This window comes from Anomaloglossus baeobatrachus, chromosome 1 (assembly GCF_048569485.1).
Source record: "Anomaloglossus baeobatrachus isolate aAnoBae1 chromosome 1, aAnoBae1.hap1, whole genome shotgun sequence".
NCBI lineage: Eukaryota > Metazoa > Chordata > Amphibia > Anura > Aromobatidae > Anomaloglossus > Anomaloglossus baeobatrachus.
The window spans coordinates 538,088,524-538,107,185 of NC_134353.1; the positions used below are offsets into that span (position 1 = coordinate 538,088,524).

The window sequence follows — 18,662 nt, forward strand, 5'->3', positions numbered from 1 at the left end:
TGTGTCCTGGACTCCTTTGCACGGATCAACGTCTACAGCAGCGTAGAACAAATCACGTGTTCATTCGTTTTAACATTGCAATTAATCTGGGAGCAAATGAATAAGGTCAGATAACTAGCTGTAGCACGAGGTGCAGACTATAGCTATTCTTATATTGTCTTCTATGATGATCAAAAAACATTATCACAAATGTTGCTATTGGTGAATGCATTTTAATGTTGGCCTTAAATTGGAGGAAAATGCGTTCTTCTTGAGTTCTCTGCGGCATTGACACTTACACATGATCGTGCAAATATGACCTAAAGAAAGAAAACAGGATTACACATGTGTATTATAATTCTGACCCTATAATTTATATCTGCTGAATAAAGAAATTTTAATTCTAATTTTTATTTTTTGGATCAAAACAGTTCTTGCTATTACTTTATTCCTGCTGTTGTCCTGAACATTCTTTTGTTTTTAATTCCACCATGCAGTTTCAAAGATATAGCGAATTATGAAAAACTCGTACAAAAAGCCCACAATACTCTGGAGAGTAATTAGAGTAGTATACCAGGTTCACTTTTGACCTTGTGACAAGTGATCTTTAAATTGTATTATTGCTGCAGCCAGAGATAGGAATTGACATGGTGTGATCACTGCTGAGTTGCTCTTCCCAATCTTTACTGTCTGCAAAGTACTTGGTATTTGCCATTTGAGACAGTGTATTTGTTAAGAATACAATGCTTAAATAAATAAGAAAGTCATGTGAGCGCCGCCAGACATAGCGCCAACAACTAGAACCTATTAGATCTGCTGTTAGCTAATTCAGATCGCCTGCTTTGCACTGATGAGAAGCCAACACCCCGAAACAAGTGACTGCAAATGGCATTTCTGGTTCAGCTTCTAATTCTATCATATGGCAGAGGATTGATCTTGACTTTTACAATCGCAACAGCGAAGAGTTGGCAATAGATTTCTACTTCTCTACTTCTCGGAAGAGGCTAGTTGCATATTCTATAAGGCGCACTGTTGCTATTAGTGGGTAAACTCTATAATTACATAAGGTTCCTCAAAATATACATTTAATAAAATCTTAAAGGGGTTGTCTGGTCTAAAATGATAAGTCTGCAGTCTCTCTATGTGAGTGCAGATTTATTAATCCTCTCAGGACACACACTGTGCACCGCAAGGATTCGCTGATTTCTGAACTGGTAACGGCAGTCACGCGACCGCAATTGTGCAATATGCATGTTCCCAGCCAGAACACGACTAGTAGGTGCGGCCTCATTTAAGACAAGTGTATGGAGTGGGTGTGTTTGACTAGTAGGTGTGGCCATCTAGTGTGCAGCCTTGCTCAATACATTTGTATTGACTGACATTAGTCGGGTTCTGGCCAGGAACATGCATATTGCAGAAATGCAGTCATTTGACTACCATTCCCAGCTCAGAAACTGGCAAATCCTCGCAGGACCTGACTTGTAGGTGCGGCCTCATTTAATACAAGTGTATGGAGTGGGTGTGTTTGACTAGTAGGTGTGGCCATCTAGTGCGCAGCGTTGCTCAATACATTTGTACTGAGTGACACTAATCTGGTTCTGGCCAGGAACATGCATATTGCAGAAATGCAGTCATTTGACTACTGTTCCCGGCTCAGAAACTGGCGAATCCTCGCAGCTCAGTGTGTGCGCTGGGAGGATTCATATGTCTGCATTCACATAGAGAGCCTGCAGAGTTATCATTTTAGACCAGATGTCAACTTTAAGGTTCTGTACGTCAATGAATGATTAATAAGTTGATTGGCACCAATTTTCCTTTAATTTTCATAGGAGTTTTACTTTCAATTCACCATCCAATTAAGCACTTTCAGTTATTCCCAGCAGCACATCAAATTTACACAAATGAATGTGCTTATGACAAATAATAATTTTTATGCCAGACTTAAAGATGACATCAATGGCAAACTAGATATGTGCTGAAAAAGAGACAAAAGCACACATCAGGTAATAAAGGAAGAAGGACGGGAGTCTCTACATCTATATGGGCAGTAATTGGCACAACTCCCGTGAAATTGTGTAAGTACGAGGTATACATAAAAATTTTATTTAAATTTTTCTTCCATTTTTTCATTTTTTTTTTACTTTATTAAATACGATGTAAACATTGATCTCAGCTGTGAATGCGCTCACTGGTCATGCAATAAATATTTAAACCCCTTTTGCTTCTCAATGTTCATTGTGGTGTTTGTCTTGAGAAAGGAGCCAGTACGCTCAACTAACAAATGACACATTCTAAGCATTTTGAGCATTTTGAGCTTTGTGATTTGATCGCGGGCCTGTTTACACGAGGGGCCTGTTTACACGTGGTAATGATTGGACATTCTTATGAACAATTCATTTGGGTGATCTTCACCGCACGTAAAAGATGCTTTATTAGTATATCTCTTTGGACATTATCTAGAGGTATGATGAAAGAACGGGTTTTTAGAGGAGACAGAATTGTGGTAGAGTACATACTTTGGTTACCTTTGTTGTTCCATTGGTCATCCTTGGGTCCTCATCTGACTCATGGTTTTGCTGCTCAAAAGTAGGTAACATTGGAAACTTGATTCCATTAAACTGCATAGAAAATATAATTATATTAAAATTTCCACCCCTGCTGGTTCCTATAAAAATATGTTTGTAAGTAGTAGGATATCATTCTATACTAATATGTTTGTAAGTAGTAGGATATCATTCTATTCTGTTACAAGGGCTTTCTGAACCAGACACCTGTTTGTTAGCTACAGCAACAGCCTTCTTTGAATACTCTTATAGTGCCCTCTTTTGAAGGCACAATTCTCAATTTTGGTCTAACTTTAATCCAATTTGGATCTTAACCCCTTCACCACCCGGTGATTTTCCATTTTTCGATTTCATTTTTTCTTCCATTGCTGAAAGATGCTGACGCTCCACAGGTACCATCTCTGCACTTTCAGCAGGGCACCAATTCTTAGGCGGGCTTTGCACCTTGCGACATCGCAAGCCGATGCTGCGATGTCACACGCGATAGTCCCCGCCCCCCGTCGCAGCAGCGATATCTTGTGATTCCTGGCGTAGTGAACACTATCGCTACACCAGCTTCACATGCACTCACCTGTCCTGCGACGTCGCTCTGGCCGGCGTCCCGCCTCCTTCCAAAAGGGGCGGGTCATACAACGTCAGAGCGACATCACACGGCAGGCGGCCAATCAAAGCGGAGGGGCGGAGATGAGCAGGATGTAAACATCCCGCCCACCTTCTTCCTTCCATATAGCCGCCGGCGGCAGGTAAGGTGATGTTCCTCGCTCCTGCGGCTTCATACACAGCGATGTGTGCTGCCGCAGGAATGAGGAACAACATCGTACCTGTCATGGCAGTGTAATTTTGAAAAAGTCGGAGCCTACAACGATGATACGATAACGGCGTTTGTGCGCTCGTTAATCGTATCATCTAGGATTTACACACTACGATGTCGAAAGTGACGCCGGATGTGTGTCACTTTCGATTTGACCCCACCGACATCGCACGTGCGATGTTACAACGTGCAAAGCCGCCCTTAGACTGTCTTTTTTAATAGTTCCCACAAAGGAGACAATTTTCTGCTTCAGTGATGGACAGTCTAGTTGCTGCATTTAAAAAGTTCGTAGTTGGATTTGGAATTGAGTCGGAGGTACGCCAGCTAGATTTGCTACTGCCAGTCCCAGCTATTTAGACTTGAAGTGGCTCACCCATGCTGCTCAGCGTCAATTTTGGGAATCCGGAGCATTTATTTTGAAAAAAAATTGTTCAAAGCAGACAGTTATGTCTGAGTACGACAACCTTGAATAATGGAATAAGACTGTGTGTCCATTTTTGGGTTTGGTGGTACTGTGGCCATGTGCCGCCCCGGCGCAGACCGGGGGCGCCCGGATCCGGGGTGGTCGTGACTCGAGGGGTCCGGACTCAGTCTTGGCACTCGCTCCGATCCTTGAAAGGGGATTATTTACAGGGGAGAAGTTTGTGATGCCACCTGCGGGTTGCGGTAATGGGAGTACCGCCGCTGCTGGAAGGAGTACCGGGGAAGATGGTGAGGAGCAGCAAGGTGTCAGTCCCTCTACAGGTAGGGAAGGCTCCGGCCTCTGGGGTTTTGGGTGAGATGCTTGGGAGCGCAGGGTGCAGGGGAACCAGGTTACTCTCTGAATGTAGTCGTGGTGCAGGATGAGGATTATAAAGCAGACACTCACACTGAAGATAAACCAAAGACTCTGTGCATCACAGTCTCTACAGAGGAGCCCGTCCAGGTGTCCGCTCCCACCGGTGTTACTGGGTAATCCGTAGCCTCCATACATAATTTAGTTCTCTGTGTGGCCCCTTGGCTTGAAGCTGTTGGGGCCCCGCTCATTATGTTTTTAGTGTAGCTGTGCTCTTGATTGCTGGCACTTGGGATTTTAGTGGGCCGCATTACTGGAAAGCCCTATCCCCCGCGGTGTGCTGTCGCCTTCAATCTCTGAGCTCATAGGGAAGTTCATAAAAAGACTCTCCCTCCCAGGTTAATTATCAGGACGATAAACTGGCTCCTGACCTAGGGTACTGTACCCTGTCGTGCTCGGTACCGGACAGTTCTCTTGGATGTCTGATGCCGACAGTCCTCCTAGACTATGTCTGTCGCAACCTTCCAATGTCGCTGCCACCGGTCCACGACTCCTCTGCTCCCGGGCCACCATCTGCGACCCAACCTCGGTCTAGCTCCCCGGAAGCTACTACTCCCCAACTCGTTACTCCTTGAGGGCTCTCACTTGACTCTCTAGACTCAACTGAACTGAACTTCCCTCCCACCAGTCTGCCTGACCCCTAGGTGGGTGGCCTTATTCCGCTTATCCAACCCACTGGTGTGTCTGACAGGTCGAAATGTGAGGTGTGATTGGGATTTGTACTGATGTTAGTGACACCGGTTTCTTAAGAACATGGACATGGGGGTAGGCCCTGCACCCTGGGTAAGGATCGCAGTACCCTGTGGCACTAATAGATTACACTGCTTATACTCTGCTATTTTTGACCGCTATGCAAAGCTACATGACACATCGTGGTATGAGGGTTCAATGATATTCACACAGCAAGAAACGCTGTATACATCTTGGTTTTTTGGTAGATTGAGCTAATAGATTACAGTGCCTGTACGCTGCTGTTTTTGATCGCTATGCAAACCTGTGTAATAAGGTTTCAGAGATATTCACTCAGCAAGCCATGCTGAAAAACACTCTGTTTTTTTTTGCTAGATTAGGCTAATAGATTACTCTGTGTCATGTCCCCACCAGAGCCCGCTCCTGTGACTTTTGCTTTGATCACCAGGCGATGCCATGTTCCCGCCGTGGACAGTGCTGGTGATGGGAGAGGAGTTAGTGCCAGTGGCTCTGGTGGGCGCAGGCTCCGCTCATCTACTAGGCTGAATTTCCCTAGGACCTGCAGTACCACTGGCTGACTGTAGGTGGCGTGTATCTTCCAGCTAACGTCACAACGATTCACCTACAGCCAATAGGAAGACACCACACCCTTTTAATTCTCCCTCCTGTCTGCTGGTCACTGCCAGATATAGTTTGTATTCCTGTTTTCTGGTTCCCGCTTTGTTCGGTATAGTGATTCCTGTGTTTGACCTCTGCCCATTCGCTTGCACATGTCACCTGCATCTTAAAAACATCTCCAGAATCCAACCATTTCTCACTTTCGAAACTGCAAAAACCCTTACTGTCGCTCTTATTCATGCCCGCCTGGATTACTGCAACTCTTTACTGATTGTTCTCCCTCAGACGAAACTTTCTCCTCTCCAATCCATTTTGAATGCAGCAAAAAGGGTCATATTCCTGTCCAGCCGCTTCACTGATGCCTCCACCTTGTGCCAGTCACTTCACTGGCTACCCATCAGCTACAGAATACAATACAAACTCATATCCCTCCCCCACAAAGCTCTCCACAGCTCTGTACCACCATATATCTCATCTCTCATCTCTGTCTATCATCCTACCCGCCCCCTCCGTTCCGCAAATGATCTTAGACTAACATCCTCCATAATACGAACCTCATACCTCCGTCTCTAAGACTTTTCTCGTGCCACACCAGTTTTCTGGAATGCACTACCCCAAAGAATGTGACTAATATCCAACCACCAAGTTTTTAAGCGTACATTAAAAACACTTCTCTTCAGACAAGCTTATCATAATAACTTCGTAACCGAACTCTCCCCTGTCTCACCTTCTAAATGCTATTCATAACCTTCTCTCTCCTATTTCTGTCCTCACATCCTACATACAACTAATAGCACGTAAGGGTGTACCGCCCCATGCTCGGCAGCCAAGCCGCTCGGATCTGGACCTTCACTACAACTGAAAAGGTGGCCGGGACCCATTGGGTTTTGGTTGGCGGTGCAGGGAGATGGGCGACCGGAGGGTGCTGATGTACTCACTATTAGTAAGCACACGAGTCTCTGGTAAACCAAGGTGATGGTGGTCGGTGCCCACAGCCGGCTGCAGTCTGGTCCCCCACCCGGCTGGTGGTCTCTGTCTTTCTCCTGCACCTGTGTGTGATGGTGGACTGCCTGTGCTTGCAACTTCAGGAGTCCGCGCCCGGCTTGTGGTCACCTAAGGAGCCCATTGCCCACAGACGCTGGCCCGTGGGATCTCTAAGCCGTGGCGGTGGCTTTCTATCCCCCTTGTTGGGTTGTTTTCTTCAGTCGGGACTTTGGGTGGGACACGACCTCTAGTCATGGCCTCAATCAGTTAATTAGCTAGCCCCCAGTAGCTTTTGGACCTAGCTTCAGGGTCTGAGAACCCCCCTTTGTGCTCCTTTTTCCGAGTCGGTTCCCCGGGTCGGTACTGGCGGGCTAAAACCCTGTCCCAGTCCACCTCAGTTCCACCGAGCCATCTTCCCGGCTCCTGCAGATGGAGACCGCCGTCTGCCTCATAGCCAAAGGTACCAGGGCACCTACCCTGGCACCTGCTCAAATTGGGTTCTCTCCTCTGCTGGAGCTGCACACAGCTCCAGCTCACACACCTCTCCAACTTGAACTCTAGACTGTTGTGTTTATTTTCCCGCCTCAGGCTGTCTGAGACTCCTAGGTGGGCGTCTTCCAACCGCCTGGTTCCGCCCCCTGGTGTGTCCATCAAGCCCTGAGGGGGTGACTAGAGTTTTTGTATTTGGCTGTGTGTTACCTATGAGGTACAGGTGTAATGCGGCGCCCTATTTGTGACTACCTGGCTGGTCAGGGCATCACAAGGGCACCCAAAAGGTTACTGTCTAATGACCAAATCATTCATGTTTGTATGTGTCAGGGCAGGGAGGACTGGTAGGCCCAGGAGGTGGATCCACTGGACCATGCACCCCACCGGAGGGCAGGGTACACGGCAGCCGGAGCACTGGCGTGGCAGGGACAGGTATAACCAGGTCACCAGGGTCACGGAGTTCTTTAAGATGGTACAGAATGCTGGTACAGGTAACAGGACACGGTACAAGGGGACCTGAACACCTAGCTCAAAAGACAAGGCTTCAAGACACGTTGATCAGGCGCCGCCTACATGGAAAGGCCAGTCTTATATACCCAGCACAGCCTCATGTCATTTCCTGCTGCAGGTGTGCTGGGCCTATAAGACCAGGAGAGTGGGCGCGGCCTGGTCCTATACAGAACCATGTGGCAAAGACTTAGAGTCAGACTCATAAGACCAGGAGCAGGACACAGGAGAGCACGAGCGGGAGCGGCAGCCATGACCGGTGGACACGTGGACTGGATCATTGGTTAAGTAGCAGTGCAATGACGGTGAGGCCGGATCAGTGGGTACGGAGCGGTGCCGGGATGGTGCGACCGGATCAGCGGGTAAGGAGCGGTGCAGAGGCATCGGGAGCGTGACAGTACCCCCCCCTCTATGCCCCCCCCTCCGTGCGCAGTACCCCAGGGGCATCCCGGATCGAGTCACCGGACCAGGACCCAACGCAAAGGCAGGGAAGGACCGCTGACCCCGTACCGCCTTCTTGGCCGCATGACGCTTAGCCGAAGATCTACCAGCAGTGGCAACGGGGGCAACGGGAAGCGGGGGACAGACAGAAGCAGGACTGGGGTCGTAGACGATCGGATCGGGCGTCTCGGACCGGGTATAGGACGGTGTCTCATCCTCAGTAGCCGGTGACATCAAATTCTCAATAGCCAGGGACGGTGGGGCGACGCTAGACTGCGTTGTTTCTTCTTCAGGGCCCGGTGGTACCAAGGACTCAGGCGACAGGAGTTGTGGTACGACGCTGGACTGCGTCGTCTCCTCTTCTTGTTCTGGTGGCACCACAGGTACAAGAGACAGGAGTTGTGGTACGACGCTGGACTGTGTCGTCACTTCTTCCTCCTGTTGTGACATGACAGGCCCAGGTGACAGGGACCGAGGAACAGGCTGTAGACAGGTATCCTGGCACAACGGACTACAACGAGTGATTGCGCCAGAGCGCCAACTGATGTCAGGGTCATGGAGGTGTAGCCAGGGCAGACCCAGCAGGAGCCCGGGAGCCATTCTCGGGATGACGTACAAAGCAATAGTCTCAGTGTGCAGGGCACCAACACAGAGTCTCACGGGTTTGGTGGTGTACCGGACGGGTTCGTATAGTGGTTTTCCGTCCACGGAGGCGAACCAAATGGGGTTTAGCTAGCGGGATGACCGGTATTCGATAACGGTCCACGGTAGCTTGTAGGATGAAATTACCCACTGCCCCCAAATCAATGTAAGCCTCTGCCGTGAATCGGGTCTTCTCATTCGTTATCTGGACAGTCTGTGTAACCGGGACTGAGGGGATTCCGGTACCAAGGGTGGCGGTTCCCACCATCCCTTGGACTCGGGGTCTTCCTGGTCTCTCAGGGCATGAGCGGAACAGATGTGAACCGCTTCCACAATAGAAACACAGGCCCTGGGCGAGTCGCTCTGCACGGCGTTGCTCAGCTTGGCTCAGTCGGTCAATTTGCATTGGTTCAGGAGTAGAATCGCAGAACGGCAGTGGCGGGAGAACGGTAGACCTCTGCGGAACGGAGATGTGATGGATTGGTCGTTTCTCCCGAGATACTTCCTTGGTTCGCTCTTGAAAACGGAGATCAATCCGGGTGGCTAGGGATAACAGAGCGTCCAAAGTACGGGGAACGTCACGACCGGCTAATTCGTCCTTAATGCGGCCCGATAGGCCCTCCCAAAAGGCTGCCGTCAATGCCTCGTTGTTCCAGCCTAGCTCGGAGGCAAGCGTGCGAAACTGGATGGCGTACTGGCCCACCGTCAGGGTTCCTTGGCGTAGCCGGAGGAGCGAGGAGGTAACCGCGGTAGTGCGTCCCGGTTCATCAAAGGTACTTCGAAAAGCCTGAAGGAATTCCCGGATGACGGTCGTCACCGGATCCTCGTTCTCCCACAACGGATTTATCCAGGCCAACGCCTCGCCTTCCAGGTGGGACATTAGAAATGCCACTTTTGCTTGGTCCAAAACAAACAGGTGCGGGAGCAGCTGGAAATGCAGAGAGCACTGGTTCAAGAAGCCTCTGCAGGTCTTGGGATCTCCCGCATAGCGAGGCGGTGCAGCGAGGCGAAGTTGCGAGGCCGAGGAGACAACGGGTTCGGACGTAGTAGCTGTACGCTGTGTAGATGAGGTCGAGGCGGCGGTCTGTAACGTATACAAGCGGCTGTCCACAGACGTCAGGAAATTCAATATACGGGTTAAGGTTTCTCTCTGTCGCACCAGTTCCTGGCGCAGTTCAGCCAGTTCAGACGTCTGGGCTCCGGCGGAATCCATGGCCTGATCAATCTGTCAGGGCAGGGAGGACTGGTAGGCCCAGGAGGTGGATCCACTGGACCATGCACCCCACCGGAGGGCAGGGTACACGGCAGCCGGAGCACTGGCGTGGCAGGGACAGGTATAACCAGGTCACCAGGGTCACGGAGTTCTTTAAGACGGTACAGAATGCTGGTACAGGTAACAGGACATGGTACAAGGGGACCTGAGCACCTAGCTCAAAAGACAAGGCTTCAAGACACGTTGATCAGGTGCCGCCCACATGGAAAGGCCAGTCTTATATACCAAGCACAGCCTCATGTCATTTCCTGCTGCAGGTGTGCTGGGCCTATAAGACCAGGAGAGTGGGTGCGGCCTGGTCCTATACAGAACCATGTGGCAAAGACTTAGAGTCAGACTCATAAGACCAGGAGCAGGACACAGGAGAGCACGAGCGGGAGCGGCAGCCATGACCGGTGGGTGGACACATGGACTGGATCAGTGGTTAAGGAGCAGTGCAATGACGGTGAGGCCGGATCAGTGGGTACGGAGCGGTGCCGGGATGGTGCGACCGGATCAGCGGGTAAGGAGCGGTGCCGAGGCATCGGGAGCGTGACAGTATGTAAGCAATAAACTAGCATAACGATGGCCGGATCAGATACTACATGTATGCTTCACCTTTTCTGTCTCCTTCTTTCCCCATAGATTGTAAGCTTTCAAGCAGGGCCCTCATTCTTACTGTAGCTGCTGAATTCTGTGCTATTTTGCTTTGTTTTTGTTTGTACAATCCCCCACCAGATTGTAAAGGGCTGTGAAATATGTTGGCGCTATATAAATAAACTTTTTTTTTTTTTATTATTATTATTATTATTATTAAATTTGTCTCACAGTAAATGAGCAGTGGTTACAGATGAGAAAACTGATTTGAGGTAAATTAAATTCACTTCGAAATTCACCAAAAATATTACATTCACCCCGGACTTCTTGCATTTAGATTGGCTCAAAGAAAACAAAATGGCTGCTGGTCCATTTAGGACCGAAAAGGGGGTTAAAAATAAAAAATGACATTATACTCATCCATCCTGGTGCTGCAGCTCCCTGTCACGTCTTGCTTCCTACCTCTGGCTTCGATCTTCTCTTCTGTATTTACAGAGGTAGGGGTGACAAACATTGAAATCACATGAAGCCTAGTCAGGCCAAGAGGCACCAAGGAGTGGAGAAAACTGTTAACTTCCCTGTTTTCCCTTCCCCCCTCTCTTTCTTTTCTTGCTCCCTTCCTATCTCCCCTATTTTTCATCTTCTCAACACCTCTTCATTCCTTGTATAATCCCTACTTTTCCATAGTTTTCCTTTCCTAATATTTCTTTTCAATAAAATTGTGAGCTTTAATGAGATATCTTTACTGAAATATATTTCCAATCCCTTACACTGAAAAATTCCCTTAATAAAAATAATTTAACAGCAAAAACTGAAGATAGAAAAGATGATTGGACCCAAAGGGAGAAAGCGAGCCAGCGTAGAACCTGGACAGGAATTTGTAGTATCAGGACAGCTCCCCTACTTAGCCATTTATTATGCTCTGGGGTCAGGGAAGACCCAAAGCATAATAAATGGATTTTATCAGCATATTATTGGATGGGAATCTTTCAAATTACATTGTGACATCGCCAGTAGTGGCTTTAATGCTTTTATAATTCAGCCTTTCATTGTTACCAGACTAAACTACTGTACGTAAGACATAAGTCCTCTTGCATCACTTGCCTTGTAGATGGGAATTGTTCTGAATAATGCATTAGATCCTTTTTCGACTGATGCATGCATTTCCTTCTCCACTGGTTTTCGTGTCAACTGTTGAAGAACATAAATAGTTACATTTTAATTAAATTTATTTTAGTTCTGTGTAAAGTTTTTATTTTCCTTTTTTCTATTAAAGCATAATGATTTTCCAAAATTAAATAGTTACTGTGAATGTGTCATCACCAGTGATAAGAGAACCCAAACTGTAAAGTTCAGGGTCACAACTGGATACCTAGTGTTTGTGCACGGACTCCAAACAAAGACTTCTCGGGGATATCCATGTATCTGTTCCGAGTCGGCCACCCGGATAATGATAGAAATTTTTAAAAAGAAAGGAAAAAGAAAGAAAAAAAGGAATTAAGCAGGAGTGTTATATTTACGGAACTTCCCCGCAGCTGTAACACTACTTCTTGTCTGATCATTAACCCACATACATATTCACTGCTTCCCCAGTCCACTGTTAGTCCCAGCATTGCAGTCAGACAGCACCCCCATGCTGTGTAACAGCGTGTGTTATTGGTTTAAATCACACACACTGTGTGTATCTCTATAGGGATGTAAAAATAGTTAAATAATTAAATAAATAAATTGGCGTATGGTCCTCATATTGTCATAAATAGCGCAGATAAAGCAAATGGCTACAGGAAGCAGCCCACAGCTGTGTGTTTATCTTAGATGTGTATCAACATAATTTTTTAAAAACAGCATGCGGTCCCCCCTAATTTTGATACCCAGTCATGATAAAGCCAACAGCTGGGGGCTGTAATTCTCAGGCTGGGGAGATTATTGCCCCCCTCCCCCCCAGCCTAAATATAGCAGCATTCAGCCGCCCAGAATTGTTGCACCGATTGAATATGACAATTCTGGCACTTTACCCAGCTCAATCTGATTGCCCTGGTCCAGTGGTAATCGATTTAATGTAAGGGGTTAATGACAGCTCACAGCTGCCAGTAAGCCATAGGTTAGTAATGTGAGGCGTCTATGAGACCCCTCCCCATTACTAATCCTATAAAGAAAAAGAAATAAACACCAAAAATGAAAAAATCCTTTATTTGAAATAAAATACATACAACACTCTTTCTCCAATTTTTTAACCCCAAACACACAGGTCTAATGCAATCCACACACGGTCCCAAAATGATCCCGGGTCTGCTACATACTGAAGTAGCATTGTGTGGGCACATTACAGAACATGACCACATGCTGTGACTTCAGGCAGAGACTGACTGAGCTTCAGTTGTGAGCTGTAATGTCACTGAGCTTAACTGCAGTCACAGGTGGGGGTTCCCATGGTACTCCATCTGTGAGAGCAGGTAAACTCACATCAGGTGACCTCACTGAACTCGGTAACCTCACATCAGGTGAACTTATTCAGTTCAACGAGACCTGCATCTCCTGGCAGAAAACTGTTTTTGTTCCAAGAGATGCAAATTTAGTGCTAAAATGTATACACCAAATTCTTGCACCAATACTGAATTTCTTGGCAAAATAAAATGCATCTAAATGCAAAATAGTTTTGATGAGGTATTGATGCGATTTCTTGCTAGGAGATGCAGATTTGTTGCAGGAATTTGGTATATAAATTCCAGCACCAACTCTGCATCTCTTGGCAAAAAATGCACAAAACAGTTTTGACACAGTTTCAGTGCGGTTTTCTGCCAGGAGATGCAAATTTGGTGCAGACATTCGCACCAAAACTGCATCAAAACCATTTGTGTGCATTTTTTGTGTATATAGCAGGCATTGAGTTCATTGAGTTCACATCAGGTGAGTTTATGTTCACCTGAGGTGTGTTCACTGAGTTGATTTAGTTCACCTGTGGTCACAGCTGGGGTACTTTGGGAAGCGACAGCTGTGACCTCAGGTAAACTCAGTGACATCACCACTCACAGCTGCGGTTTTATCAGTGTGTCCTGGACGCTGTAGTGCTCGGTCACGTTTTCTAGAATATGAGATCTACTTTGGGCTACATATCTTAAAAAAGATATTCAGAAGTTAGAGTCAGTTAAAATGCAGGAAACTAGACTATTACAAGGAATGGAGGGCTTCCCATATGATGAGATTAGAAAACTTGGGCTTATTTAGCTTACAAAAAAAGAGTCTCAGAGGAGATCTCATTTTTATTTATAAATACAAAAGATTGGCACATGACCTATTCCTTTCAAAGACAATACTATGGACCAGGGGGCACTCATTGCAGATGGAAAGGCATTTCCAGCATCTAAATAGGAAAGAGTTATTTATAGTTAGAGCAGTCAGACTGTGAAATTATCATAGGTGTGCCCCTCTCTGGAGGGACTTCTTGTGAGTCAGGGACCAGAAGGTCACAGCACCTTATTGTGTGCAGGTCTGCAGCTTGTGTTTAAATGTATTTGCTTTCTTTTGGTGCTCTAGGTGTTAAGGACTCTTTTCTATCTGGCTATCCTTTGAACCTTCATCTCAGCTCTTTGTGACCCCTCCCCTTTGCTATAAATAGTCATGTGTCTTAACTTCTGAGGCCAGTTATAGAATCTCATCATTCTTATGCTGACCATTTTTGAAGGAGCCAGTCTTGTCAAAAAGCTAATATTTTGGGATAATCACAGCTGTAGTGTGAGCTGCATTGGAGTTGCTTGAAGTGTTTTCCTTTTTGTGTCTATTTCCTCTTGTCTGTCTCCCTAATCCTGTGTTGTATTATTGCAGTGGTGAGACCAGTGCTTTCACCGGCCTTCTCACTAGCCAGGGTGAGTTTAGGGCAAGTTAGGGCCTAAGCACATTAGAGAGTACAAAGATCAGCTTCCCTAGCACCAGGGTCCACCATATGTCTTCCAGGTGTACCACCTGATTGTTGCAGCGCTCACCGAGGGTTCCTTTTTTCCAGGCAGAATCCCAGTAGTCACTGTATGACATTGTAACCGGACCACTTTTTTTTCCCTGGACCTTAAATGGATTCTGCTGAGGCTCTTGTAGAACAGTTACAAAGCGGGTCCCTTGGTCTGGCAGACCTGCGATCCAGGGTTTTGCAGCCACAGCAGCAGTCCGCAGGTCTGGCAGTCAGCTATACCATACCGGAACCTGAGTTGGCACTCTCAGATAGATTTTCGGGAGGGCAGGATAAGTTTTTTGTTTTCCGTGAAGCCTGCAAGCTTTACCCTAAGTTCCACCCTCTTCCGAGAGTGAGAAACAACACATTGTGATCTCCCTTCTTCAAGGAGACTGTCACAAACCACCGGGGGGGTCACTCAGAAATCCCCCGCGCTGGCTACCAGTACGTCACAATCGGGGGGTAACAAGTGGGGGTCACCCCTCCTTTATACCTCCCGACCGACAGACAGAGCACGTGACGCGCTCTCTAGCGCCCCTCTTATAGTCAGGCCAATTATGGAATTGCCCGACCATAAGCAAGGAGGCCGCTATACTACTTATGCCGATTATTGAAGGGTCCCCGGTGAGAGTAAGGTATATATTCCCCCGACCTCCGCGGGCGGAATATATAAAATCTCCCCGAATCTCACTGGCCTCCCCACAATAATCCTTGGCACAATTCGCTGCCACCAACCGATTTACGGTAACTATTAGCCGAACACACAGACGTGGGATTCAAGATCGAGATAACAGAACAGCCCAAGATTAATTATATAATTTAATCAGCCTAAAGCACACTAGAAACTACAATATATACAATAGGGAATCTACAGAATATACATATGTCAGAGTACAGTTACAGTCAAAGCATGGGTTACAAACAGGCATACACAGTTCCAGCAGTTACCTTGTTGCGTCTGGCCACAGGGGGGCGCTGTACCCAGGTTTCTAGGATCCTTCCCACAGATGTTTCCTACACGTGCCCCCAGCGAAAAGAACACTGGAAAATGGCCGAAGTAGGGTTATCAATCTGGGCAAATCCAGGTCCCCTCCTACCTTAGTGACCTCAGAGGGAGCACTGCTCCACCCCTGGCTTGAGTTATGGACAATCCACAACATGGAATATGGGCCATAACTTTGCCTGGGAGCGTCGTAGGCGGACGCCAATGCTCTCATTGTGACAGTTATGAATTTAGCTACAGAACGAGGGGACTCATGACCTGTCTGCCAGTTCCCCATTGGCTGATATCACGCCTGGGGCATTTCCCAATGTCCTGCTCCCATAAAAAGGGTGTGCCGGCATCGTCCGCATGCGGAGACACCATTTTTATGGTTGCCATATTTATCGGAAATATGGCTTGCGAGATATGAACCATTTTTTACTGGAGTCGTTCTGTCTGGCTATTTCCATAGCCTTGCTAACTAGCTAGCAGCCCCCACTACAGGGTCACGGCAGGGAGTCATCCTGTGTCCATTGTCCCCAAGCCACCTAATTTCCATATCACAGGACATGGCCATGGAGGTGTAAGTGGAACACTGAGAACAAGAAGGGAGGGGGCACTGCCAGGGAGTGATGAGGGATTATGACTGGAGTCATAATTCATCTTCATATCCCGGGATTTGCCTCACACCTCCCCCCTTTTGAGGGCGCTAGGGGGCAGCACACTCCGGTGTTCCCCCGTGCGCCCGTCCGCGACCTCTCCTTGTCGGGACAGCCCGTCTGCGTTACCGTGGTCACGGCCCCTTTTGTGGCGAATGGTGAAGTTGTATTGCTGGAGCGCAAGGCTCCATCGCAACAATCGCCCATTCGTCCCAGAGACGGTGTGCAACCAGCTGAGGGGATTGTGGTCCGTCTCCACGATGAAGTGGCGCCCGTATAGATAGGGTTGCAGACGCTGCAGGGCCCACACTATGGCCAGGCACTCCTTCTCCATCGTGGAATAGGCAACTTCCCTTGGTAACAGCTTCCTGCTCAGGTACAAGACTGGGTGCTCTTGGCTCGCAGAGTCCACCTGGCTGAGCACCGCACCGAGGCCGAAGTCACTGGCGTCGGTCTGTACTACAAACGGCCGCGTGAAGTCGGCTGCCTGTAGCACGGGCGGGCTGGACAGGGCGTCCTTTAGGGCCCGGAAGGCTGTCTCGCAGTCCATTGTCCAATCGACTGCAGAGGGCAGCTTCTTCTTGGTGAGGTCCGTCAAGGGCTTTGCCAGGCTACTATAGCATGGAACAAACCTCCTATAGTACCCAGCGGTCCCCAAGAAGGACATCACCTGCTTCTTGGTCCTGGGGGTGGGCCAGGATGCGATGGCTTCCACTTTCTCAGGCTCGGGCTTCAGTGTTCTCCCACCTACCCGGTGACCGAGGTACTGGACCTCGCTCATGGCCAGCTGACACTTTCCCGGCTTGATGGTCAAACCTGCCCGGTGGATCCGCCTGAGCACCTGTGCTAGATGCTCTAGGTGGTCCTCCCAGGTGGGACTGAAGACGGCAATGTCATCCAGGTACGCGGCCGCGTACCCTTCAAGTCCCTTGAGCAGGGTGTTGACCATCCGCTGGAAAGTGGCAGGGGCATTCCTCATCCCGAATGGCATCACCGTGGACTCGTACAGTCCAAATGGGGTAATAAAGGCAGAGCGTTCCCTGGCCTTGCGAGTCAGGGGGATCTGCCAATATCCCCGGCTCAGATCCATGATGGTCAGGTACTGAGCCCCGGCCAACTGATCGAGCAGGTCATCGATGCGTGGCATTGGGTACGCATCGGCGACCGTGACCGCATTGAGCCCCCTGTAGTCCACGCAGAACCGAGTGGTTCGGTCCTTCTTAGGGACGAGGACTACAGGCGAGGCCCAAGCGCTGTTGGATGCCTGGATCACCCCCAGCTTCAGCATCTCGTCAATCTCCTGGCGCATGTGTTGCTGCACCTCCAGGGAGACCCGATATGCTGAACGCCGGATCGGGGGATGATCCCCAGTGTCCACGTGATGGACAGCCAAGTCAGTCCTTCCGGGCTGGTTGGTAAACAACCCCCGGAAGGGGAGGAGGGTGGCCCACAGCTGGGACCGTTGGTCTTCCAAGAGCTGGTGGCCAACCTCCACATCCTCAATGGATCCGCCTGCCCTAACCTGGGCTAGCATATCCAAGAGGGTTTCCGCTTCTCCCTCCTCGGGCAGGTTGCACACGGGGAGCGCACATGCCTCCCGCTCATGATGTGCCTTCATCATGTTCACATGGAAGGGCTTCCGCCTTCCACGGGCAGGGTCCAGGGTGACCAGGTACGTTACAGGGTTGAGCTGCTGGTACACGAGGTATGGGCCTTCCCAGGCTGCCTGAAGCTTGTCCTGTGGTACGGGGACCAGTACCCACACCTTTTGACCCACTTGGTAGGTCCTCGCACAAGCGTTCTGGTCGTACCAACGCTTCTGATCGGCCTGGGCTTGAGCCATATTGTCGTGTACCAGTTGCGTCAAGGCCTGCATTTTGTCCCGGAAGCGCATGACATACTCGATAACCGACACTCCAGGGGTGGCCAAATCCCCTTCCCAAGCCTCTTTCACCAGAGCCAGGGGGCCCCGCACACGTCGCCCGTACAGGAGCTCAAACGGTGAGAATCCTGTTGAGGCCTGTGGAACCTCCCGGTAAGCAAATAACAGGTGTGGGAGATACCGCTCCCAGTCACGCCCATGGGAGTCGACCAACATCTTAAGCATCTGCTTTAAGGTGCCATTGAACCGCTCGCACAGGCCATTAGTCTGTGGATGGTACGGGCTGGCCACCAGATGTCGCACCTGGACTTGCTTACAGAGGGCCTCCATCAGCTGGGACATGAATTGGGTCCCCCGGTCAGTGAGCATTTCCTGGGGAAAACCCACTCGGGAGAAAATCTCCAGCAATGCGGTGGCCACCTTGTCAGCCCGAATGGACGACAAGGCCACTGCTTCTGGGTACCGGGTGGCATAGTCCACTACCGTCAGTATGAAGCGTTTCCCGGAGCTGCTGGGGATGGCCAGCGGGCCGACCAGATCCACAGCCACCCTCCTGAAAGGCTCATCGATGATTGGCAGAGATACCAGTGGGGCTTTGGGGCGTGGCCCCGCCTTCCCCACTCTCTGACAGGTTTCACACGAACGGCAGTAGGCAGCCACATCGGCCCCCATTTTTGGCCAGTAGAAATGCTGGTTTAACCTGGCCTTGGTCTTAGCGATCCCTAGGTGTCCGGCCATCGGAATCTCATGTGCGATCCGCAACAACTCCGTCCGGAACGGATAGGGT

General features: G+C 49.1%; 1 protein-coding gene across 1 annotated transcript in view; it reads right to left on the bottom strand.

Moving 5' to 3' along the window:
- Positions 1-224: 224 nt before the first annotated feature.
- Positions 225-18,662, bottom strand: part of WDR64 (WD repeat domain 64) — a 202,158-nt gene continuing 183,720 nt past the window's right edge. Inside the window, exons 26-28 of the mRNA XM_075350352.1 lie at positions 11,514-11,600; positions 2,505-2,597; positions 225-299 (exon numbers count right to left, since the gene is read on the bottom strand). Coding sequence (XP_075206467.1) covers positions 225-299; positions 2,505-2,597; positions 11,514-11,600 — 255 coding nt within the window. The remainder of the gene's footprint in view (positions 300-2,504; positions 2,598-11,513; positions 11,601-18,662) is intronic.